General features: G+C 38.6%; 1 protein-coding gene across 2 annotated transcripts in view; it reads right to left on the bottom strand.

Annotated features, from left to right (window-relative positions):
- LOC102224173 (contactin-associated protein-like 5) overlaps positions 1 to 27,460 on the bottom strand; it is a 200,423-nt gene that overhangs the window by 96,502 nt on the left and 76,461 nt on the right. For both annotated transcript variants that reach the window (XM_023336600.1, XM_023336601.1), the window contains exons 5-10: positions 25,483 to 25,686; positions 23,388 to 23,572; positions 21,876 to 22,019; positions 14,313 to 14,580; positions 4,072 to 4,215; positions 3,790 to 3,949 (exon numbers count right to left, since the gene is read on the bottom strand). In XM_023336600.1, the coding sequence (XP_023192368.1) occupies positions 3,790 to 3,949; positions 4,072 to 4,215; positions 14,313 to 14,580; positions 21,876 to 22,019; positions 23,388 to 23,572; positions 25,483 to 25,686 (1,105 nt within the window). The remainder of the gene's footprint in view (positions 1 to 3,789; positions 3,950 to 4,071; positions 4,216 to 14,312; positions 14,581 to 21,875; positions 22,020 to 23,387; positions 23,573 to 25,482; positions 25,687 to 27,460) is intronic.

Genomic DNA, 27,460 nt, shown 5'->3' with positions numbered 1-27,460 from the left:
CAATAAAAACCAGGACAAATCGCCTAAAAAACAGTTTTTACCCGATGGCAATCATGGCACTAAATTCAAAGGCATAAGAACTTCTGCTCTTGACACCACTTTGTTAAAATTTATTTCTCATTTTGTATTACTTATTTCTTTATCTTTGTATATCATGTATATACACATAACCTGCATCTTAACTCGAGTTGAGCAAATCTCAATCTCGTTGTAATCTGTTGATGACAATGACAATAAATCTTATCGTATCTTATCTTATTAGATCATTCACACACCGGCTATAAACTGACAGTGCTGTTTATATCCTATATGCATGTACCATCTAGTGTTAGTAAAAGCAACAAAAAACATTGTATGCACTATTTTGACGCACTATTAGGGGTGCACCGTTTTGTTGGTGCGGATTTCCTTAATTTTGGGTGATCGGCCAATACTCTCATGTGAAGCTGATCTCATCCACCAATCTTATCTACCTCAGAAAAGTTCTAAAATAAATCAACCGCAGTGCTCTTCTACTCTCCAGTGAAAGAGGTTTGATTGATAGAGCAGTCCATCAGCTCTGTCAGTCTGCAATCGGTGCACACCTACTTAAGATGTAATACATACAAACATATTCATGACATTGATTATATTTATTTCTCTTAGGTGTAATTCCAATAGCTAACATTTTAATTTATACTGAACGAGTCATTCGTGCCTGAGAATGTGGACAGGTACTGGAGTGCTTTTGTGCTTTCAAATAATTTTAATAGGAGAAGTTTCACATAAGAAGTTTTAATTTTTGTTATCAAATGTTAGCACACTCTGTGGTGTGGTGGACTACACATTGTCTGAAAAAAACAACAACAAAACATCACCCTCATATTTCCTCATGTTGTCGTCATGATGCCAAAAGGCTGTGATATAAAATAAGTGTTTCCATTGCAGTTTAGCAAAATACATTATTTTGCTAAACTGATCTGAAAAACCACCTCATCCCAACGCAAAAATGTTTTATGAAAAATGAGACTTGATGGAAAATTGCCATGTTTCCATCAAGCAAATTTATTTTCATAATTTCAATTAGCGTCATTCTATGGTTAATGGAAATGTAGCTATTTTTGGTACATGAGCTCTGAACGTGATGAAAAGATATTTTTACTTTTGCTGAATTTGAGTCAGATCTTACAGAAAGAAGCTCCTGAGTTCAAATACTGGTCTGTGGTCTTTCTGGATGATGTTTGCATGTTTTCCTTATAGATGTGTGAGTTTCCTCTGGGTACTCTGGCCTTCTTTCCACAGTCCAAAACATGACTGTTAGGTTAAGCTGTCATTTTAAAATTGCCCTGAGCTCTGAGTGTGGGTGTATGACTATGTCCTGTGATGGACTGGTGACCTGTGTAAGGTATACCCCGCCTCTCACCCAATGACTGCTGGAGATAGTCACCAGCTCCAACACAATCCTTCACCAACAAGTACGGTAGACACTGATAGACGGACTTAAAGGTACTAAGTTTTCAAGTAGATGAATAGCATTGTTTTTACAAGCATTTAATTGGACGTTACTAAATTCCTTGGATCAAAGACTAAATAAATATATAAATAATAATAAATAAATATAACAACTTTGAAATAGGATTTGACTTATTCAAGGAAAGAAAACCTTCCAAACTAACTTGGCCCCAAGTGAAATCCCCCCCAAAGCTAAAAGCTGGTTCTATCACACTTGCTGGCAACAACTGTTGTCAAGCCTGTAGGCTAATTGGGGTCATTTCGGAATTTTGCAGAATAGTTTTAATTCAGCAACATTGGGGAGTTTTGAGCATTGAACAGCCTGTGCAATGATAAGGTCTTGCCACAGCATCTCAATCAGATTTAAGTTCAGCATTGAATAGACCTACAGTATATGCATAGTTTTTCTTTGAACCATTCAGAGGTGATCACTAGTGGGCTTTGGATCATTGTCCCGCTCCACAACGCAAATGTACTGATTCCAGAAATCAGTTTTTGATCAGAAGGTAAAAAAACTTCTGATCAAATGTCTGATGTCTGGAATTTTTGCTGCAAGATTATTTTATAGAGAACATAATTCCTGGTTCTAATAATTACTGCAATTACTGCAATTCACAGCGAAGCACACCACCACCACCACCATGTTTTACCATCAACATGATGTTATGTTTTAGATGCTGTGTAAGTTTCCTGCCAGATGTAATAAGATGAACATGTCCAAAAACTTCTGCTTAATGTTTTGCCAACTCCTGGAATAATCGTGGAGGCGCCCTGGGGGTAATTCTGGTAGATTGGCCATTCCTAGGAGATACAGTACATCATGATTCCATATTTAATCCATTTTTGGATATTGGTTCTCACTGTCACTGGCTGTAGTCTAAGGGCATCTGGAATGGTTTAGTAATCCTTACCTCACTGATGCCCATTCATTTCCAGTTCATTCATTTCTTTAGATTGGGGAAAGACATGTTTCTTGGGATCATATGGCTCACTTGATGATGTCAGGCAGTGATCAGGTGAACTGGTATGAACCCGTTGTGCCTGGAGAAACTGAACTCAGCTTTCCAGAAATCCGGTATATCATGATTATGAAGGGTCACATTAATTTACGTAAATAGCTGTTCCCATTAAATTAACATATCTATTTGAAAACTGATTTTCTTTTACTCTTTACTTATGGTATTGTCTGATGTTAAAATTGGTTTGATCTGAAAACATCTGTAAGAAAGAATATTTTATAGAGCATTGTACTGTAACATAATCATGTCATTTAAAGGCTTAAATAAATACATCTGATGAATCTGTTATTTAAATAAGTTATAATATGATACATCTGTTACATGTATAATTTTATTTTAACATGAACTGTAATAACTGAGTTTTTTTTCTAAACAACCATTGTGGAATTTCCCCCCCCCCAATTTCTTTCCAGTATTTACGTTTGCTACCTTTTCCCGAGGGCTGCAGGTACTGATCATTTGAAGGGCCAGTCATTCACTAACATTCCAGCTCAGAGGAAAACTGTGCACATCCCCCAGAGAGGTAATCCCCTCAGAGTCACAGTTGAAGTTTCAGGTAGGAGCACCAATCCTGACTCTCTGTTTTCTCTAATCCCAAGGTACATTAGGTGTGAAGAAACAAGACCGAAAACAACATCCGTCTTGCTAAGCCTGGGAAAATAAAACATCTCTCTCTATCATTCTGTCTTTTCCTACAGTGCATCTCTTTACGTACTGACATGACAGACTGGCATTGCCGGTATGTTTGCATATCTTCCAACTGCGAACAATCTGGTCTAAAAAGTAGGTAGTCTGAAATTTGACAAAGGGGTAATTCTCCCCAGGGCATGCACAAGGGAAAGTGGCAGTTTGCATGTTTGCCTCGCTCCTATAAATGTTCCCCTCCACATGCAGACATTTATGGAGCTCGTAGGTCTGCCAGGGCCCACAGCTGTGCAGGATAATGAGGGAGAGCATGCCACACAGGACAGTGGGGAGCAGCTTGTTAGCATAGTCCTCTGCCAGAGAAGGTGCAGCCGGGTTTCTGTTGCACTTTAATTGGAAGATCCAGTCAGCTTGTTTGTCTCTACAGGACAGAATGTCAGCCACTTTCAGGCTTTGCTGCAAACAACACACTGCCATCCACAAATTAACATTGGGGGCATGAATGACTCTGCTCTGCCAACTTGGATAATGTTTGACATTCAGCCATCAATTGAGAGGAAGTTTTTGTCTGCTCCCTCTGAGAACTGTCCTCACAATTAATTAAAGTCTAGAAAAGAAACTCAGACTACTTTACCTGTCTTTCATATTGCATGTGTCAAACTGGAGCTCATTATAATTTCCTAGCAATCCTTGCTGCACATGACTGAGATTCACCAGGTGATTGTTGATGGATATAAGCTGCATGCACCCCTGGAAGGCAGGAGCTTGGATGTGACACTCTGTGGGCGGACAGCCTTGACGAAAGTGACACAAGAAAGAAACAGCCTTTAGTTTTACTCCTCTTTAGTCACAGAAAACTGTAAGTGACAATGTTGGAATTTCAAGAGAAAGACGACACAAAGGGAATCTCACTAACCTCCAACGTAGAAGCTGCCTCTTGATTCCACCGGTTCCCAAAGCTCAACGTTGGATGAAGGCTCACCATCCACACTCAGAGTGATCTGCAGATTCCTACTGGCAAGACTCACTGTGTGCCACAATCCGTCGTTGACTCTGCGACCTAAAAACAGAGTATAATCAGTTTCAAGGGATACTGATCAGATGCAAATTATGTCAACATAGAGCAACAAACATCCCAGCTTATGTCCAGAATTTTTTTTCCTACAGGGCCAGGCAGGGGCTCAGATAGTACAAGGGTGGCATATTGAATTTGCAGTTTTATCTAAAAGCAGTCTTAAATTGCAATGAACATCTGAAGTTAAAAAAGAGGAAAATGTGTTGTGTTAATTGGTCTTCAGTCTGGAGGTTCTAATTTGAAATGCTAACCTTCATATGTGCACCATGAACAAAGTGACTGACAGCTTTGGTGGACGTGGCCAGGCAGAGTGACCCAATCAAATTTTAAGAGGAGCAGGAGTTCACCACTGAAAACGTCTGCATATTTCTATTTCTGTGATTTTTGTATCTAGATAGACCACATGAATGAGTCATGGTAAATATCCCAAAATGTAATAAAATTAAAACTGAATAAAGTGAAACCAAGATTATTCTTAACTCTCGCACATCTAGACTCAAAGTCATTCAATCAAAAAGCATATACTGTATGTTTAGATTGAGATGTTCAGCCATTAAAATACTTGCATTTCTATCTTTGTTAGTGTTATTTAATTTATCAAGATGTTTAAATTTCAGCTCATAGAATGTCAAACATTTTTTTCAGTAATTCTGATTCAAATAAAGAACTTTGTTTACTAGATTGTTGATTAATCATTAACAAAATGGTGATTTAAAACCGGGAATCTGTAAAACTGCTATGCCATGCGATCAAACATTTGGGTTCACCTTACTGGTGCACCTCAGAAACAGCCCACCAGTGCAACCACTGGAAGACATTAGTTTAGAGCCCAGTAACATATTTGTCTGGTGAAAATCCGGGCATAAAGTGACATTTTCTAAACATCTGCTACAGCTGTGTAAAATCTTGATGCACCTGCGAGAGCACCCCTACCTCCCAACCTGCTCTTTCATGTTTGATGGCAGCTTCTATAGTTTTTCTTCTAAAGCAGCTTGGGTTTTGTTTTTCTCAAAAAGATTTCACTTTAATACAGTCATCTTTTGTTCTGTGCCCCTTTTCTCCACTCTTTGTACCACAATTTTCTCAGAAATGTCTTGTACTCCCATGGCTTTCCTCTTTGATGCATACAGTGCCTCCAGCACTGCAGCAAAGCATTCCCACAGCATTCCGTACCTTCACTGTTGGTAACAGAAAGCTGGCTGCTCTTTTCTTTATTGGGCTCAATTTTTCACCAATAAACAAACTGTAGAACAGCAAGAGCTAAATTGTGCTGGGCCTCTACCGCCACATGCAGACTTTGTTAGCACAGTACTTTCCACATCTTCAACTGCATTTATTTTTACACTCTTCTCAGACATAAAAGCATAAAAAACTTTCTGTTGTTATTTGTAAAAACAACATTGACCAACTCTGCCATCAAGTATATTTACAGATTGTGTCATCAGGATTTTTAGCCTGAAGTAGGAAGCCGCAGCCGCACTAAACAGAGCAGTGAATGACAAAATTAGGATTGGATTTTATGCAACCTGCTTTTTATGCAAGCAGGTTGCATAAAAAAAAATATATCTGCTGAAATCTGGTGGTAGCAGTAAAATTGCAACCTGTTGCTTGCTAATAGGAGCTATAATTCATCTTCACTAACAATTTATACACAAAACAGCTGCAAAATGTTTCTCTAAGTTAAATAATAAATTGTGCAAATGTAATTGTTCTTAAATTAAGTTGAAATGAATTAACACTGTAAGCAAGACTTGGACTCATTGTGCAATGATGCTGCTGCGTTGGGTGAGGAGATGAAGTGGATAGTACACATAAAATATTGGCAAGAAAATTTAGCAAAAAGCACAGTTTTGTGAATTCAACTGTATAATGTAAAATGTTTATCCACTACTTTGCTCAATAACCTAAATGAATAATTTTACATATGTTTTATGGCAAATTAAACCAGCTATCAAACTCAAACAGACAAAAAAAATCCAAAGCAAACTAAATCTTTTAGACTCCTAATCTCATCCCACAAACAACTGAAAATTAATTTGTAGTTCTTTCTTGTCTTTCATTCAACAGTTTTCATGTAGAATGAAGAGCAGATGTTCTGTTTATACAGAACTTGTTGGCCACCAAATGCATAAGAAGCTTTGGACAATGCTGCTCAGATTTCATCTGAAGGGGTAAATGTCCAAAGTAATCTAGAATTTGCAATATCTAGGATACAAAAACAAACACATCAGGAAGAATCGTGAAGATTAAAACTATCTAACTGAAATGGAAAGAAATTTGGACGGGCAACTTGAATATTCGGAGGTGACACAACATAAGTCTGTTCTCATCTAATGTTGCTTTCACAGCCTTTTGATTTTCATATTGATGGCGCATTCTTGTTCTCCTGTTTCTAACATTTTAATTCTTCCAGCTGGTCCACAAGCAGACAGCAATTGGAGATTTCATTGTTCCCAGCTTTTATCACACCCAATTCAGAGTGACTGGTTTTTAGACCACAGTCATTCATGCGTCACATTGTTATATTTTCAGTTTCTCAAACTATTTTGGTCAGATTATTCTATGTGCACAATGATGCATCCATTCCCTCCCCAAAGCCCCACTCCCACACAACAACTCCTGCGTAGCAACTAAAGAACAGCACAGATCTGTACTTTACTATTCTCTGTCCAGGGAAAACTACGGAACTTATCTCAGAGAGTTTTCTCCTCCTGTTTGATTGACCCTGTTCTCCTGAAATCAGGATTTCAGGGTCTTTCAGCAGTCGCTGTATCCTCTGGAAAAAAGCTTTGGTTTCTATTACAGACTTTCACTCATTTTCACCATGAAAAAAAGTGAAATACAGATTTACTAGTTAATGACATTTTGATGAAGACTGACAACAAACGTGATATTTTTAATAATTTAATATTTCACTGAGTGTAGGCAACTCTGTGCTCTGGTTTAGTAAACTGCACCAATATAAACTACTAATGAAAACTAAAAAAGTGTTGACATATCCATTACCAGATTACTGTAAAGTTTGTTTTCTTTATTAAGTTCCTAGTCTTCATAGTGTCCAATCATTAACTACACAGTTATATCAATAAATAAATACAATATACATTCAAGAAGAACTTAAACTTTCTCTTTTTCTCATACTGAATCTGAAAACTTGTTAATGATGTTTGGAAAACATGTTCTAAACTTACATTTAAAGCTGTTGTCAAGTTGAAACGATGTTAAGATCTCATTGTTTTTGTAGCATTAAAGAAATTATACAGAACTATGGGGCAATGCTTTGCATAAATATGAATTTTTATCACATGCATGATGTTAGTACCTCAATGTTTCAGAAATGTGGGTTTCAGCTCCATGTTGCTGAAGCCTTGAGGAGCAGAGTTCTATATGAAACTATTTTATGGTCCAATCACTTTATTATTTATTTATTTATCTTTCCCTCCTGCCTGTAAGCTCAACAGGGACAGATGATTAGGAGAAATGCATCCTGGGAGTTGTTTTCAGTTACTCTAAAATAACATCTGTCCAGGCTCTTGAGGAACTTGAGAATTTCCAGTGATGCCTGTCGCTAACGGCACAGCCTTTTATCCTGGAAGCCTGTGAGCGCCACAGGCGTTTCCTCCTATCTCCATTCAATGTTTCAGTGAATAAGCCATGCAGCCATGACGGACTGCTGGTGAGCTTCCTGTCACACTCTCAGGTCATATACATTTCATCTGCTGCTAGCCAGCCCTGCAGGGTCAGTGTAAGACACAGATCTAATCAGACTGCTACTCCCCCACTAAAAGAAGAATCCACCATTTGGGCTTTTTTTTATCAGCTCCTAATCTCAGAGCTTTCCTTCTGTCCAGACATTTTTTAATGCCAGTTTTCATTGTTGACTCTGCAGAGGAAGCTGGAAGATGTCCTTGACAACAGACAGAAAAAAGTGAAGAAAACAAAAGCTTGTTTGGATGCCATCTTTCTATGCTTCTCCTCATTTAGCTGAAAGATAATTTCTTCTGCAAAAATCATTTCTTGCATAAACACTATTTTTGGTCAAATTCTTTCCTTTGTGCCTTCACAAATATCACATGAGAGCCAACTTCTCCCACCATCAAACTGGAGAAAAAGCGGTGCGATCAAACGGAAGACAGAGTTTAATTTTAGAAAGGAACATACATGAAATGTAAGATCGCTGTGAGCCCTGGGGCTCAGTTTAATGATCTCGACAGATATTGCTGTTTGTGCTCTAGTCATAAATCCAAAGGAAAGGTGGGGAAAAGGGTGAGAATTACATTTTTCACATCTCTGTTTTCTAAGCTCTAGCAGAACCTGAAAGAAAAAAAACACTTTTCCAGGACTAAATATCACAACTTCATAGACCAGATAGAACTAGAGTTTCACTCATTTTAGAAGCTCTAAGCTATAAGTAGAAGTGATTATACATTTTATTTTTTAATGTTACTGAGCAGACAGTCTGCTCAGTTTAACTGAGCATTTATGCTCTGTAGGATTCTGGTTGTGAGTCCAGTTTTATCTGTTGAAAGCTCAGTTAGGTTATGTTTCAGGACATTCATCACACAGAGAAGACTTCCAGCTGCTGCAAGTCCTGCACGTTTCTCACAGCAGCATATCGTCAATATCCTGCTGTAATTAAGGAATTTACCCCCCAAGTCTGTGCAGCACACTCTCACTCAGTCAGGCTGATTCTGATTCAGGGGATTTCTCTACGTGTGTTTGATATGATAATGAATTTGTAACCAAGATGCTATCACAGCTTCAGCTCAATAATGATTTCAGCTGTGACCTCCAAGAATGTACCTAAGCAGTCCCAATAAAAATAATTGACAAATTCCAAGCAAGGCAGTTTATATCGAACCTATATCAGATTAGCTTTTCTGAATTCATTTGCAGTGAAAGTTTGACTAATTATTAAACTCTGGGTCCTGACATGCTGCAGCTTGGAGATGGATGTGTCCCAGTGCAGGCAGCTATTCTAATGCAGCTTCAGGTAAATGACAGAAAAAAGCTGCCGCTCCTCTGCTGTGCATGTCCTCTCAATCTAGATTTCCCGGCAGCCCGGGACCTACGGAAAGTCAGACTACCTGAAACGATCCCACTTATCTATGTTATCTGCACCATGAAGCCCCAGACAGAAGATTGGATGGTATGTTTTCCCTTGTAATTGTAAGAAAAGCTTTTCTTTTGTTGAATCTTTGAGGGCAGAGATGATAATGGACCCCAGGTGAAATTTCCTAATGCACTGTATTGTCTCCAGATTGTGAATCAGGCTGTCTCTCCTTGTCTGCTTCAGTAAAATGAAGCTCAGAGTCAAGCACCAGTAAAAAAGGACTTTACTGTGATAATATGTTCATATGGATGTGCATGCAATCCTCACAGCTGGGATTGAAACCAATTGAAGCTGCATTTTGAGCTCAAGTCTTGAGAATGAATGTCAATATATCCACTATATAAACAAGTCAGATGTATACAATAAATTACTTTCTCCAATCTTTATAAGATATATATTTTACCTGAACCTGAGTTCACATTAGCTATTCCTCCTTCAGTTTATGCACACCTCATGCCATACTCTCTATGTTTCAACACATGGCCGGATTGCAGCATATCTGAAAAACCTCCTCTAGGTCACTGTATATGCGATCTTTATTGCAAATAATTTTACTCAAAATGTTTTCTTCCTCATAATTTCTTAATACATTTTTTGCTGCCCTCCCCATTCTCTCTGCAGTGGTACGTTTGTACAATGGTACAAAAAAGCTTGACCATGAGTCACCTGACCAACGCACACCAACACATTTTGACCTTTAACCATCACAAAACATCTAACTTCATAATTTACATTGATATAAAACATTTGTAGAGAAAAATGAAGGAGCTTCTATAACTGTTCAGCAGATGATGTTGAGGATTTGAAGAAAAGTTCAACATTGTCCTAATTTTGGAAAAAAAATCTCTCTAATAGTTTTCCTCTTTCCATTCATTTCATTCTTAAGATGTCGTTTCAAATTAAATATCTGGACTGTTAAAACAATATTTGGCTGCATTTTGAAAAACAAGAATCTCCAAATAGTTTAGTAATATAGAGAGTCCAATTGCATTGTTATCACAGTGTGATAATAAATTTATGATATATTGTGCACCCACCACCACTACCACCCATCCATGGATTGGGGCAACAGGTCCTGGAGAGAAACCCATATATTCTTTCTCCGGCTCATTCTAAAGTGTTCCCAGACCAGATCCACTCATATAAGATACCGGTTGCCAATAGTATCACCTTCTGATTTTAAGTCAGATGTTGTAACCAGGGGTGAGGGGTGGATTAATGATCATTTTAGGGCTGTGCTGCCCTAATCTCAGCCTGGGATCTTCCTGCATGGAGTTTCATGATTTCCTTTTGCCTGCTTTGGTTTTCTCTAGGTACTCTGGTAAGATCTCAAACCAAGACTTTTAGGATATTGGCGTTTTATCCTGTCTGTGCCCATGTTACCCTGTGTTGGACTGCTGACCAGGGTGGACCATGCTGGATAATATGAATTACGACAGAATTTAATTTCCCTTTGAAGCTAACCAAGTATTGTTGGATCTTATTGCAATACTAAAAGTTGAATAATATTTTCAACAAGCTGTATATAAAAGAAAATATTTGAACTGGAATGCATGAGTCAAGCTGCAGCAGCCACAACAAACACTCTCATTGTAAAACTGCAGCTGTTAAAAAAAAAAACAGCATTATTTTTCTACACGCCTCGGTTAATGTGAAAGCCAGCATTTGGCTACCTGAAAGGCTCATTAGTTCCTCTTCATTTTATGATATAGTTACCTCTTCTGTTCATAATGAGCATGGAAAGCAAAGAGACAGCACGCTCCAACCTTCCCTAACATCTCAGCCACGCATTCATCTGGCAGCTACAAAAGCTTCGCTTTGCATATTCTCACCATCCCATGCAGGCAAACAAGATTCAATCTACAGTAACAACAGATCTTCAAAAATACAAGCAGCAGCAGTTGTTTTATTGCATTCATTATGAAGCTTCATTTTAGTTGTTTACCTGATTTAGACTTTTCATGAAAAAAAAATTAAAATAAATATATTTATGAAACTACTGAATGAAATCCATTTAACTCTGCATGGAGTTGTAAAACAAATCAGGTTCAGTGATAATTTAAGGCGATGCAAACATTATTGAATCAATATTTGCATCATATTACTTTTATTAACAATGTGTGCTTGTGTTAAATTACCTTTAGTTTAGAAGATTCACAGTTTATTTCAGCAAGACTGGAGACCACAAATGTAACCTATAACCCACTACTAATACTAAATCAGTCATTTTTTAATTAAAATAGGCATATATCATGCTTTTAAATCATTCCTTACATGTAAATAATTCTCTAATGGCCTATATTAAAGTAGAACTGCAGAGCTTTAGTTTGAATTCCTGGTCATTGTAGCTCCACAGACTCTTGTTTATCTGTTCTGAGGTATTTACAGCTACTTGTTTTGCTACTGTCTTTTTAAATGGTAATGAGACATTTCACTCTATGTCACAGGTCCAGGTAACAGAACCTTCCACTCCATCCAGTTCACCCATTTTTGTGGTTTGATAGCTGCAATACAATTATCTACCAGCAGAGAAACATTTTATTCCAAAGTTTATTAAACACATCAACAACAGAGGACTTGTTCATGTTGGAGCCAGAGTCTGATAGAAAACAACCAACCTGCAGAACCACACATTCAATGAATGCATCATAATGGTGTTATTAGTGTATTTATACTCTCTAAATATAGTAGATAGTTTAACTCACGTTATAGGAGCTAAACTCCTATAACATGGAGTGTAACTATAGTTTAGCTATCCATGCATGTCCATGCATGTCCGATACTTATTTAAATATTAATGCTGCTACAATATGAAAGAAGCAAACAAAGCCTCAGTATAACTAAGGAGTTAGCTAACGGGAGCATCAAGAACATCACTGAATGCATTTGGATCATGTGTTCCCAAGGCAAAAACAAAGCCAAATAATTATATTCAAAAAATACAGTTATATCCTAAAGGAAGGAGCTAAAAGCTGGCATACAGAGCTAACAGAAGCAGAACTCTACTATCAAACTCAATGGCCAGGACATCATTATCAACCCACAATATTCATGTCTAAAGTAAAGTTTGCTGTCATTTTAGTATTATTAGCAGCTTGCAACTTAATCCCTCTCAATACTGGTGGAAGTTGCTGAAGCACTCACCCTTAAAAGCTTCACACAAACACGGGAGAGTTTTCACTCTGATGTGGGTATATTTCTGTCGAAAACAAAAATTTAACCAGACACTTCGAAGAGACTGTGATGCTGAGGGAATGATGTAAAGAAATGTATGCATTAATACATGCCAGAACCAAATATTTTGACTTGTCTACTTGCAACTTTGGCATAGCTTAACTTAGACCACAAAATTGCTGTGAGAAGTAAAATGGTGGATTCACAAAACTGTTTAGCTGGAAGTTACAAACTTGTTTAGCACTTCCACAGCAAATCTGTGACATCATAGACAAGAAAACATTACAAAAATATAAAGAAACCTAGGCTAGGAGAGAATAAATGAAAGTATAGTATTTGCACACATAGACAAAGTGCAAAAAAACTATTAAAGGGATTAAAAAAGTGGATTTTGCATGTTATGTCATCTTTAAATTTCTGCTATATAAATTCTAATTCATGAAACAGACAGATCATTTCAGCAAACGTTAATGCAACTATTTACATAAAACAAATACTAGATTTAAAGGGAAAATTTGCCGGTTTCTTGAGATGGTAGCTTAGAATCCAACAGAAAACAAAGGGATTACAGAATAATATTTCTTTATGCCTACAAACATATGTCCCTCAGATTAAAAGAAAAATCTCAGGGACATATTTATTCCCTCAGAATTCCCTCATAATAAATGGCTTAAAACAAAAAACTTTTGTTTTAAGCTCTTAGTAAGCTTTAAACAAAATGCACCAAAGAAGGGGCTGTTTGTGGATGTGTTAACAAACCAACAAAAGCTGGAGCCTTCCACTTTTTTGCATTATAATTTTAATAACTGAAAAGTTAATTTCGTCACATTCATGTCAATTTCAGATCCTTGGAAAATCAAACAGTTCAGTCAGACACTACATATCTCAGTTAGCATTTTAAAGGTTCAAGTTTCTGACAGAATGATAAAAAGTATGGCTTTGTTTGGATTGCCAGAAGACAGACAGCTTTTTGTCTTTAAAGGCACATGACAGCAGATCCTGAATGAACCAAAAAACTTTGTACAACAATGAACATTAGACAGAAATCTACTAAACCAATTCTTAAGCAATTCTGAGTAATGTAATTGAGCTTGGGGTGAACTGACAGACACTAAGTAAACCACTAAATCTATAATGAATTTAAGTATTTTAGGCCAACTTACAGCTTGGTCCAATCATGCCAAACACAACAGCAACTCTACCAGAGAATAAATGAAAACATACAGAATCACAGTGTATTTCAATGGCCTAGTTAAAGTTCAGCCAGATAGAAAGGCTACAGTGGGACATTGGGAGAGCAGAAAGCATGTCTGAGAGGCTCAAATGAACTGAAGCAACACACATCCAGAGTGTTTCCAGATTCCTCCCCAGTGATAAATTCATACAGAAAAACGCATCTCCATGTTACTGTGTGTAACACGGATTCAGTAGAACATTATATCACAGATTGGTTATCATAAAAGTGAGTCATCAATGCATGATTTCACTCTAAACAATAAGCCCACTGAATCTTTTCTTTTTCAACAGAAATCTCAACAAATAAAATACTTGCATGACTTCAACTTTCTATGCACATCAAATATTACTGAATTTTAATATGTTCTATTTATTAGTTGTTCAGAGAGGTTTTCCTTTAAGTCCTGAGAGACATGTTTCATAAATCTAACTAATTACACAACCCAAACTTCTAAGGGGGATTTCATTAGAATTGTTCTCAGTAATTATGAACACATTCCTAAAACTGTAGGACAAAGGACCAGGTGATATTTAGAGAGGGTTTGGTGTTCACACTCACCAGCAGAAACCTCTGATCTCTGTCGCCCTGTGCTGTGGAGGGTCAAATGAAGCCAGCTGTTGCTGATCTGCAGCTCTAGTTTCTGTGGGCTGGGGTTTAGCTGCACCGAGAGCAGAAGCCCGTCGGGGTTCCAGGTCCTGAACTGGAAGCGAACAGTGAATTCCCCGGTGGGGGGAGCAGCAGACGGGAGCGACAGGAAGCTGCTGCTGGAGCTCAGGAAGGTGCAGGCCACCAGCTGGGGCGGCGAACATGAGAAGGTCACGTTGCCCTGCAGAAAAAACGAAAAGGAGAATTACATGCATCTTTAGCAACGTGTCAGCCGAGGACGAAGGCTGCAAATGTCTTGTAAAACTATGACCTTTTATTAATTATAGGAAACATCTTTTCCAGGTCCAATTACTTGGGATCAGTTTAACATAATTACAGAAAATGGCTACCACAATATGAGATACAGAAATTAAAATAACAACAAGTGGGAACTGAGATAATTATATGGATTATTTGACATTTTTAGACAAGATTGAAACTAAAGTTCCTCCTAATAAAATATGTGAATGAATATGCACAGTGGTTGTTTTGACCCAGATTTTGAAAGGATGAATCCATAAATAAAACATTGTTTTAATAAAAACATTCAGAGTTGTGCATAACATTACCCTAATGTCTAACAATATTAGACAATCATCAACAGAGTACCAAAATGTGAATGCAGATGAGGTTGATACTTTTCATGCAGTGCCATCCTGACGTGGATACTGAATCGTCCACTTGTGAAATCAAAACCATCCCTCTGGGCTGCAGCTTTTCATCCAATCCCACTATACATATAATCTTAATTGTGTGTCGGGCTGCAGTCAAAACCCAACCAGTCATGACTGCTGAGGTCAGACTCCTATCAGTCCCACAACCCCGCAGGGCAGCACACAGCAATCACAACTCTCTCACTCTCAATGTGATTCCCTCCCATCAGCCCCGGGGAAATGGTCCCATTGAAATTCCATTACAGCTTCCATCATTCCCGTCTCCTCCACCTCTGCCTTTCTAGTCAGCAAAGGCCTTTAATGCAACAGTTAAAGGCTGTGGGTGTCTCATTTGAGATGTGGCTTGTAGCTCTTCGACCGACCCGTCTGATTGGTGTGGGAGGAGACTCTCAAAATGCACTCAAACTTAATCACAGAGTAGCCAGGATTACAATGGCTGTAATGATTGTTTATTCTCCATTTGTGCCTCTGACAATCTTTATTCAATGTCTGGATAATCACAAATCATCAGAAGAAGGGAAAATGTGAAAACAACAGCAAATACCAGTCAGAATTTGAATATAGTGCCACCACCAGGCCAACATCTTAACTGTTTGTGTCAGGGAGTAGTTTTGGTGGTTGTTTCTGTGTTTGCTTCTATTCCTTGATTAGATCAGCCTTGATTCCTTTTTGCTTTTGTTTGTCCCTCATTATTCCGTGGCAGATTCATTCCCTCTGTTTGCTCTCCCTTGCACCCTGGTGCCATCCTCTCTCACACACTTGCAGCCCGTTAGCTAATTAGCCCAGGTTCTGTGTTCCAGCGTTCACTCTCCCAGTATTCATACACCTTTTCTCTTCTCATTCCTCACTGTTCCTCCAGTTTGATCCTACATACCCGGTCCCTGGACCTTCCTGCTATTTGAGTTTTCCTGGCTACTTGTAAGTTTTGTTCATCATGATTTTTGTCATTAAAGTCTACAAGAGTGAAAAAGAATGTTTGCTGCTCTCTGTTGAGCCTTCGTTATATAACTCTTACTCTGCTTTTTTGTCTCAGTTTGAATGAACAGCAGAGATATTTGTTAAAAAAAATAATCACACTTCCTGATTTACAGTGCATATAAATACTATTCATCCTGTAGTGTCTGAAAACAGGTTATGTCTGTATGTCTCAGTAACACACCCAACCTGAGGTCTCCATGCTATGAGTGATGTAGTGTCTGGACACACAAAAGGATATTTTGAAATGATCGGCGAAACAGGTCTCACACAAAACACACTGGGTTTGAAAACAAGTTCATGTATGGATACTGTCTTCCTGAAGGCACAAGGAAGAATCCAGAGGCGATACAGCCCAGGACCCAAATAAGGCGTCAATGAGGAACATGTGAATGTGATCATATGCTCATGCTGTAAAATATGTTGGACAGAGCTGTATAAAAAGAATGCTGTCCAGAGATCAGAGGGTACTTTATTGTAGGGGTATTGAAAAAGAATATTTCAGTAATCGAGTACTCTATCAATTACACTGCCTGGCCAAAAAAAAAGTCGCCACCTGGATTTAACTAAGCAAATAGGTACAAGCCTCCTATTGGATAAGTATTGCATAGGCGATTATCTTTCAGCTGGCAACAAGTTATTTAACCCCAGCTGATGCAATGAGTAACTCCTCATTTCTTAAACAACCCTGGCAAAAGACACATCCTGTGGTCGTGGAAAAGACGTTAGTCTGTTTAAGAAGGGTCAAATCATTGGCATGCATCAAGCAGAGAAAACATCTAAGGAGATTGCAGAAACTACTAGAATTGGGTTAAGAACTGTCCAACGCATCATTAAAAACTGGAAGGATGGTGGGGAACCATCATCTTCCAGAAAGAAATGTGGTCGGAAAAAAATCCTGAATGATCGTGATCGGCGATTACTTAAATGTTTGGTCAAATCAAATCGAAGAAAAACAACAGCAGAACTCAGGAGTGTGTTTAATTGTGAACGCAAAAGCATTTCCACACGCACAATGCGAAGGGAACTCAAGGGGTTGGGATTGAACAGCTGTGTAGCCATAAGAAAACCTCTAATCAGTAAGGCTAACCAGAAAAAAGGCTTCAGTTTGCTAGGGAGCATGAAGATTGGACTCTAACTCCTCATTTTGACAGACATCAATGTCTAAATTTTGGGTTTGCTTAATCTTTAAATGTATTTGGATAACTTAATAAATGTTCTTATTTATTTAACCCTCCTGTTATGTTGCGGGTCAAAATGACCCGTTTAAAAGTTTTTTAAAAAAATTAAGTATTTTTTTGCATGAAACTTTTTCTAATTGTCTTAATAGGTGAACTCTACATATAAATTGAACATTTGTTCATTTTACACATTTGCAAACCCCCCTACGTATACTTTCCTTGCAGCTCTGAACCATATTTCACCACATATACGCACACCCAACCACACGCAAGCCCACTTTCTATCCGCTTTACTTCACTAGGAAACTGCGAGAAAGCAGGTGTTCATACAACTTTTGACGGGAGTCTTCTCTGTTCCCGTAGGCAAACTCCACCCACACTGAGTGGACACTCAGCAGAATTGGAGGAAAACATAAATACTCTCTGCATGACTAATTTGTCTTGATTTTAATCAGCAGGTCAATTTGACCCAGAACAGAATATGTGTCTCAAGTCCAATTATAAACATCACCCATTGAAAAATAAATCTAAATGTAATATAAAGAATTTTACAATGATCATTTTCAAGGAAATTATTGTTTTTTTGTGTGTAGGATTTTTCCAGTGGACATAAAAAAAGTTAATTCTATTTTTTTATGTCCAAATGAGTAAATGAGTAAGTTGCCATCATTGATCCTTTATTTGTGAGAAATAAAAAAAACATTATTGCACAAATATTGATTAAAATTGTTAGTATTGGAGTTAATAATCAGATACAAAAATGTTTTGGAGGAATCTTTTGGTTTCTGACACTACTGCATGTTTAAACACTGCATGGGTCAAATTGACCCAGGGACATCATTGCTGTGCCTCAGAAACAAACACAAGTCTGTCTTACAGAGTTTGTATCCCACAAAGTCATATTACAGACAACCATAAAAGTATATTTCAACCCCTTTGGATCATTCACCCTTTTTTCTGATTGAACCGGCAACCAGCTTATGGGGAGCCTTTACCACCAGAGCCACAGAACTACGGCTTCAGAGAACAAGACAACAACCTGAAGCAGGCAGCTAAAGCTACACAGGGATGGTTTTAAGACAGTAAGGCGGAGGCTCTGGAATGGCTCAGTCAAACCCCAGACCTCAATCCAATACAGAATTAGTGGTAGGACTTAAACAGTTCTGCCAACCTCAGAGAGCTGCAAGAGTTTAGCAGCAAGAATGGAGGAAAAGTGCAACCTGACTGAGACCGGTCCACGCCGACTCCCTGCTGGGATGGAGCAAGAGGGGCAAATAAATACTGACTGCAAGAAGTGAATATTTATATAGTCACTTAATTATGTAACATATTTTCATTTAATTGTCAATATTCTATTAAGAGAAGGTTTTTTTTTGTTTTGATTTTTACAAAGAAGCCCAATTTTAATCCGAGTTGTACAATGAAATGGCAAAACATCCAAAGTGTGAATATTTTTATAGGCATTGTAGGTCAGAAGCAATCTTTCAATTTTGCTTCATTTCTTCTGACTGCAGGTATGCATGATAGTGCAATTGATAATTATGGGTTTTATGTCTGAACATGTTATACAATTTCCTTTGAAGTTTCTTCTGACTTTACTGATAATGAAAGAAGCAATAGTCTTCTTCAGCTAGTAACATTGTAGACAAAAACCAGTGTTATTAAGCCAAACTATGGTGTGTTCACTAACTGTATAATGAATGAGTTTTGTCATTTTTGAATTCCTGGTCGTTTGTGTCCAGTAGCCGTCCTGATCAGACCCCAGCTAGTAGAGTATGACCGCTGAAGTTACAGTTATAATGTGAATGGTTAGAGACTCCACAATCCCTAGATAGCCCTGTGTGCTTGGAGTTTAATTTATATATTCAAACTTTTAGAGAGTTCTATAATGGTGGAAATCAACGTAAAATACTACCAATTAAAATTAAAGGGTAGGAACAGAAATAATTTAAAACAAAAGAAGACAATGGCTCAAATATAAGACATGGTACCTGCTCACAGTTTAAGTTTGATGTAAGTTCATATAATCAGTTGGTTTAATGTTCATTTTGTTCTCCTCAGCACATTAATGTAGGTCCATTACAACACCAAATTCAAAGTATAAGTTGCTTTTTTTATTCAGACTGTCATGATTTGTTGTGGTTGAAGTGGACCCATATGCCGAGAGTTTGAGGTTTTGAGTAGATGGTGAAGTGATTTAAACTTCCGTTCTGGAACATGCTGGTTTGGAAATGTAGGCAGCCTTCTGGAAGTTTCAGACTAAGTTTGACAACTAGATATTCTACAAGATACACACAGGGACTGCTCTTTAAAATAATTCTAGCAAGATACAAATAGTTTTTAAATGTCAACTATGTTATTCTGTGTTTACTTTAAAATGTGTAAACTCACCTTTCCTCTTATAATTAAAATAAAAGCTCATGGTAGCAAGGTTAGAAATAAATGTTTAGCTGCTGCTCCAATATCAATTATCAAAATAAGCATCGCCAGGTCAAAGCTTTCCAAAAAAATAGAGATCAGCAGTGATTCACTATTTGTTGATTGGAGGATTTTTAAACTGTAGCTTTGCTAACTAGTCAGATGTTCACATCTGCATAAATTATTCCACCTGACTCTGGTCGTAACACAGATCGGATCAATGGTAGGCCTGGATACTAAAACTGAAGGTTGAATAATTAGTTTGATGTATGCCACTGGGAAAGCCTGATACTCGCTCATGGACTCATAATTTATTTTCTGGAGTTTCCAGTCTCAAAAGAGGCAGACTGTGAAGAAAAGAAAGGGGGAGTCATATTAAGCAACTGTAATGGCCTTGAAAAAAGCTGTAAATCCATACTTGCTTTGATGCAGATGTTTCAGCATGACCGAAAAGAATTTCACTTTTGTTCCTTCATCTGTTAAAATGCAGACATTGCTTTAGTCAGCATTGGTAATGTGCTTCATCAGAAGACAGTAGCTTGTGCTGGTAGTTGTAATTTAGTGAGACTATTAAACTCCTCACCGACAGCGTTTTTCAGAAACACTCAGGAACGAGTATCATAAATAGTGATACAGCAGAAGCTGTGGGAGGATTCATGCCGTCTAAAGGATTATTGATGTTTGAGGCATTAAAATGTCATGTTGATTCTTAGGTCCAACAGATATAAAACCGTTTATTTTTTTATTTTTTTATATTTTGTCTGACTGCATTTTAATATCTGTTTACAAACCATTCTGGAGGTGCAACGTAGAGTTAACAGAGTGTGAGCTAAGAGTGTATTTAAAACTTCAATAATAGGATACTGAGCTTGGAAATGTTCAGTGGCATTCGAGTTTCAAATGTACTTCATTAAAGTGAGATTTTTTTCAGCTTGTAAATCTGTGAGTTTATTGAGTCCTCTCTTTACTATTCCTCTAAGGTTTATCCTTTTTTTTCCATTGGTTGACTAAAGGACTTTTATTTTATTTATTTTATCGCCCCGCAAGGGGTCTTTTTGTGGGTTCTAGTGTCCCTTTTTTTCAAAGTAGTCTGACAGGAAAGGGGGAAGACATGCGGTAAACGTCGTTGGGTCCGGGAGTCGAACCCGCGACAGCCGCGTCGAGGCTACGTTTTTGCCTGAATGTGGGTCGCACTAACCCCTCCGCCACCACAGCACGCCCAACTAAAGGACTTTTATGAAGCACTGCTGATGTAGTCTGTGCTGCTGCCAGAGTTCTGACCAGCACCAGAAAAATGGATCACATAACCAGTTAAATACTTACTGGCTTCATAATAGAAAACAGATACATTTATAATGTTTTCTACTGGCCTCTAAATCACTTTGGATTGTCTTTTGAATAGTGCTACATTAAAAGCCTCAACTTGCCTTACTCTAGATTTTGGGCTGTGTTTCTGTCATGTTTGCTCCTTACCTAAATGGCATAAGTCTACTATCATCTCATGTAGTAAAATGTTACCTGTGTCACAAGCTGCGACTGAAGATCATTTCCTTATATATTTTTTTTATATCCCCTACACCAAGTGAGGGTATGAACTAAAAATAATAATCATTATCTTTTGCCAGTGCATGTAAATATTCACCACTTCTCTTTGGGTTCATCTCTAAACGTTCGTTCAGAACTGACTCCGTTCTGTGGCCGTGAAACATCATCCTGTGGAATTATACTGGAGAGCTATATATGATTACCAAAATAAATCGTTAACAGATTTTTTTTTTCCTCCAGTAAAACCGCCCACTCTCTGCCTCTCGCCTACACATGAGCTCATTCGCTCTCTCTCTCTTTCTCTTTCTTGTCCTCTCTCTCTGTCTCTCATATCATACCATCAGTTTTCCATCCTTGAAAACTGCACTGCAAGATAAGCTTTACATGGCAAAGTGATATTTCATATTTCTGACATTTTAAAGGCATTTATAAGTTCTTTGAAGAGAAGCAGCAATCAGATATAAAATTGACAGTGAGCTTAAAAACATTATTTATAAAGAACTTACCTAGGGACTGATATCTGATCATCAACAAAGTCAAAAACAGCTCCATAAATTGGTCTGATTTTAGCTACAGATCTTGAGTTCTACTACAAGACTTCAAAACGGGAAAACTCTTCAAAGAGAGGAATTGATCATTATTTATGATAGTGTAACACATAAGAAAACTAAAGTGTAACTCACCACACTGTGTATCTGTGGCTTGCGTCTCTTAGCCAGGTCTATGATGTTGATTCCGTTATAGTAGAGGTTCTCTATGCAGCCATGGAAGTTCTTCCTGAGGAAGGTGCCCGGTTTCCCAGGCAGAGGAATTCCTCCAAAGCTCAGCTGAGGATGGAGAACAGCAGATTGATTACACCACAAGAACAAACTAAGCTGCTCACACTTTTAGAACAAAAATGAGCTGAAATGAAACTCTTTCTGCTCCACAGTGTGTGTGATGTTCAGGTGACATGAGTGTAACCTGAATGCTGAACACACACATTCTTAACAGGTTGTGCTTTAACAACTGAGCCAGTTATTCAGCAAGTGAGAGGTGATGTGAGAAAACATCACCTCTTACCACAGCATCTGAAGGTGTGCTGCTCTGAGCCTGATTTCATGGTTCAGTGTGCATCAGCTGAGTCAAGCCACAGACAGAATACATACTTTCACACATTGGGTATGATCCCACATCTCTGAGCTAGAGCGGTGAAAGAAACCCCTCTGTTTGTCCCACCAGTGCCACGGCCTCGTTTCCTCAGTGGAATTTATTTGTGTGAACGGCAGACTGGGAGCAGACCAGTTCAGGTCAACCAGAAAAATGGTCAACTTTATAAAAAAGAAATGTGCACAACAAAGAACTTTGATCATTTGTCAGAGTTGTAAAATCACCAAAATAATTGCACAAATCTATGTTTAGCTTTCTTCTACCATTAAGCAGTTAAGTTTATTATGGAAATTATCTGTCATTATTAGTTAAGGTCTTACATTCCAATTTTAATTATCTTGAGGGGAAAAAAGCCCAAAGAGGATTAAATGTAATTTTCTGAAAGTTGCAGTAGGCCTGTTTCAAAGTCATTCTTCACAGTTTGCTTGTTATTAATAAGTGATTGTGTTACTGAACAGAATTATTGCACCATTTCTTTTGTATGAATTTTTTTTCCATAGTTGCCTGGAGTTTTTCAGTGGGTTTGACAGCACTAATGTTCCTGTTTATTCTCTGATCAAGCTGTTGTTCACACTCTTTACTTTGACATGGTAAACTTTGAAATCTTGCTGTTGTTTTTGTCTTCAGATCTCACTCTACACGGCGACTGTAACCGATAGTCTGAAGGTTAGCGTTTGTTGTTTCCAACACAGATGTGCAGCCTGTACTGACAGACTACGGGTGCAGAGATGACAGAGACAGACAGCGACTTCAAGCTCTGCAACAAAAGTGCTTCTGTTTACAAGGTCGAAATACAATGGGAAAGTCTTTGGAGGCTTGCAGTATTGTTCGATAACAACAAAATGTCGTTTTTCTAATTTTATATTTAAAGGAGTGCTTCCAGCAATTTCGTGGAGCACACTTTGTTTGCTCCAATGCTGCAAGGCTCACCCTAATGCTGCTCATCAGTCTGTGTTCATGATAAGGTCGTCTGAGCCTCTGTGGAGAAATATTTACACAGCTGTTCCATCTTTTCGTCAGGTTATTCAATCTGGCTGAGAACTCACCTCGTAGTCCACCTCCAGAGACTGTCCTTCCCCTTTGGTTTGGAAGTGCTGTGTGTGGGCGTCTACAGTGAGGTTGACCTGCCTGTTGAAGCGCTCGATGTGAGCAGAGTGCCAGTGCTGGTCATCCAGCAGGCTGCCCACAGTAACTGGAACACGGCGGCTGCTGAACCTTGACCTGATATCATCTGCACAAAAAGGACGACAGCAGCAGGAGCTCAGTGGGTCTGGTGGGAAAGCAGCTTCAACTTATGCAAAATTCCTCTCAAAGTTAAGCAACAGCTGTTAAACATAGGAGAAAAGATCAGCAAATATATCATAAACCATTCTATTAATGTAATAAAGAAACCCTGTCATTCAATCTACATAATTAAGATCATGCACTGCGATCAATCCAAAAGCTGCAGGAGGGAGTGAATGCTTCTTAAATCCTGATTACCCAGCATGTTATACTCAATACAATTTAAAGAGTTAAACTTATACACAGTCCATTTAGTTCTATGTACTATTAACTAGCTATACTCAATATAAAATGTACAGTAAATGTAATGTAGTAAAGTATGTACACTGTATTTCATGTATTCTACACAATAAATAATATTTAACTTGCAGTATGGCTGCCAAATTACCTAAAGGGAATCTGATCCAAATCTCCACATTGTACTCAACAGAATCTCTCATTAATTTTTTAATCTGAATTTTTCATCAGTTTTGTACTAGCATATCTTTCTCACTGTTCAACAAATCCACCCCATAAACTAAAGATTATGGTGATGGCAGGGAGGCATTCCAACCTCAAAGAACAGGAGTTCATTGCCAGCTGAACATTTTAAACTCTGATGGAAACATGTGAAAAGGTGCCCAGCTCACACAACAAGGCTTCTAACTGCTGTAATGCAAATGAAGACATTTACTTTTACTGAGTAACTGTCAGCACCATTTATTTACATTTATTAGGATGTAAATAAATATTTTATAGAACGTAAATGAACAATAATATTAGATTTTTGTTATATTATCTTGGACAGATGCCAGTCCTATTTCTCATCAGAAAGAAGCTTGATTGTTGTTTGCCGGGTGTATGAATAATTTTGGACTTTATTGCATACCTATATGAATATACAACAATAATGTTGTATAGACCAAATCATACTAACTGATGGTTACTTTTAATTCAATCTGAACCTGCTAAAGCTACAACTGTTTTTCTTGTTCTTTTTGTTTTGCTCAGTGTTATCAGAGGCTATATTTCATCCAGATTATCACATAAGGTAATAAAGACATGAAATTTTAAGCAGTAATGTCAAACTTCTGGAAAGTCAATTCATTTCTCAGCACTCAATACTTGGTTGGGGCTCCTTTTGCATGAATTACTGCAATGCGTCGTGGCATGGAGGAGATTATTCTGTAGTTCTGCTGAGGCGTAATTAAAGCCCAGGTTGCTGTGATGGCTGCCTTCACTGTCTCTCATCTTTCTCTTGAGAATCCACATATTCTCTATGGGGTTAAAGGTCAGGCCAGGCTGCTGGCCAATCAAGTACAGTAACACCATGTTCATTGAACCAACTATTGGTGCCTTTGGCTATAGCTTTTTGGCAAAATAAAATTTTCTGAGACACTGTTGAGGTTTTCATTATCTGAAAAGTTGAGTTTCACTTTATGAAATCAGTGAGAAGTTGTCACTGACAAGAAATGTTGAAGGTTTAAATTTACAATACATGAAATTTTCCAGGGTGTACTTACTGTATATAGTGTTTGAGAGTTATTCAACTAAACAGACCGTTGCTGTTATACAGTTTATTTTCTTAATCCTTTGGAAGATTTTAAGAAAAATAAAATACAATTTATCTCTGCATTCCTGTCTTTAGATTAAACAGTTTGAATGAATATTTTAGGTCTTCTATATGTTGAGTAAAAGCTGGAAAAAAGCATCAACTCAATCACCGAGGCATCCTGGAAAATAAAGTTCTCATATCCTCTCAATCACTTCTAATCTCTAGCTCAATCTCAGGGAATGATTCCCACAATCACCACAAGGACTCAAAAAGGAAAGAAAACAAGTGATTTTCAGGAGCGATATCAAGAAGGCGTAGCTCACCTAAGTTGAGATAGAGGTCCAGTCTTCCTCGGTGCAGCTCCAGTGTGATGTAGTCTCCTCTCTGCCCCTCTCCATGCAGTAAGACCCCCTCAGCCTGGTGGCTCTTAAAGCGCAGAGAAATAACATCCTTCACTGTTGACATGGACTTCTGGTTGAACCGATACAGAAGAGAGCTTCTGCCATCAAAATCGGCCACATACGATTCTGTGGAAAAATCAGAACCAGTATGAAGGGGTGTGCTCTGTTAACTAGAAGCAAATTGTTAAGGTTAGAACAAAACTGAAGTATTCTACAACCAGGACTACAAATCAGAAATGTTTATACATCTGTGAGTTACTATGCTTTGGCTGCAATGTACATAATTAGGTAAATATAGACATGTTTTTCCTTTTAATGTATGCATCAGAGCAGAGAGATGCTGTTTGCTCTATGAAACAACTTTTGTGGCATATCTACATTTGGATGCACACAAAAACTCAAGTTAACAAGCAATCACTACCTGCTAGCTTTGCAGTTCACTGTTTATTCTCATCTGACTTGCTTTCACCGTTTTGCTGTGCTCCCTTCATGGTTTGTTGCAAAATGCAAACAGAAGTTCTTATTATTTTCTTCCAGAAAGAACAGTTTTTTGGGTTTTTTTTGCCACTTTTCTATACAAGCCACATTTGTGGGGTTCAGCGCAGAGCAGTCCAAAGAGATTCTTCCACCTTCAGGTACCCAGGCCTGAAGGTTAAGTAACAACCCATGTATGGAGGCCGTAGTCCTCGATGCGGCTGTCTCAGGTTCGATTCCATGCCTGGCGACCTTTGCAGCATGTCTTCCCCCTTCTCTCATTACCCACATTCCTGTCAATTCACTATCAAATAAAGGCCACTAGAGCCAATAAAACCTTTAAAAAAATGTACAACATGCCGCTTTTATGGATTGAAGTTCTGCAGTGACCGAAGTTTGGAGTTATGTCTCCCTACCTTGTCACTCCAATTTAGCTGACTTAAGTTAGAGGCAATCTCTGAATTTTGCTTTACTTAACTTGTTTCAATCAAATTAGCAGTAGTAGTCTTAGATTTTCAACAATTTCCACACAGTATAGTTAAAGAAATTCTGGTTGCAACAGTTTTGTTTCATGGAACAAATACTTATTACCATTCTATGGTAAGGCATTGTAAGGCAGCTCTCGCTGGAGCGGTTTGCAGCCGAGTGTGAAGCGGCCGGGATGGGGATCAGTGCCTCCAAATCCGAGGCCATGGTCTTGAGCCGGAAAAGGGTAGAGTGCCTTCTCCAGTTCAGCGGGGGTGTCCTGCCCCAGGTGGAGGAGTTCAAGTATCTCGGGATCTTGTTCACGAATGGGGGAAGAAGAGAGTGGGAGATCGACAGGCGGATTGCTGCAGCGTCTGCCGTCAAGTGGGCGCTGTGCGAAGCTCTCGATTTACCGGTCGATCTACGTTCCCACCCTCATCTATGGTCATGAGCTTTGGTTCATGACCGAAAGAACGAGATCACGGATAAAAGCGGCCGAAATGGGTTTTCTCCGTAGGGTGGCTGGGCTCTCCCTGAGAGATAGGGTGAGAAGCTCAGTCATCCGGGAGGGACTCAGAGTAGAGCCGCTGCTCCTTCACATCGAGAGGAGCCAGTTGAGGTGGCTCAGGCATCTGGTCAGGATGCCTCCTGGACGCCTCCCTGGTGAGGTGTTCCAGGCACATCCCACCGGGAGGAGGCCCCGGGGAAGACCCAGGACACGCTGGAGGGACTATGTCTCTCAGCTGGCCTGGGAACGCCTCGGGATTCCCCCGGAAGAGCTAGAAGAAGTGGCCGGGGAGAGGGAAGTCTGGGCCTCCCTTCTGAAGCTGCTACCCCCGTGACCCGACCTCGGATAAGCGGAAGAAGATGGATGGATGGATGGATGGATGGATGGATGGATGGATGGATGGTAAGGCATTGTAGCACATCACAGCTACAGAGAGAAAGCGAAGCCCTTGTT

This window comes from Xiphophorus maculatus, chromosome 7 (assembly GCF_002775205.1).
Source record: "Xiphophorus maculatus strain JP 163 A chromosome 7, X_maculatus-5.0-male, whole genome shotgun sequence".
NCBI classification, from domain to species: Eukaryota; Metazoa; Chordata; class Actinopteri; order Cyprinodontiformes; family Poeciliidae; genus Xiphophorus; species Xiphophorus maculatus.
Note: the sequence above shows the minus strand (reverse complement) of the source record. Positions and strands in the feature narration are given on the sequence as shown.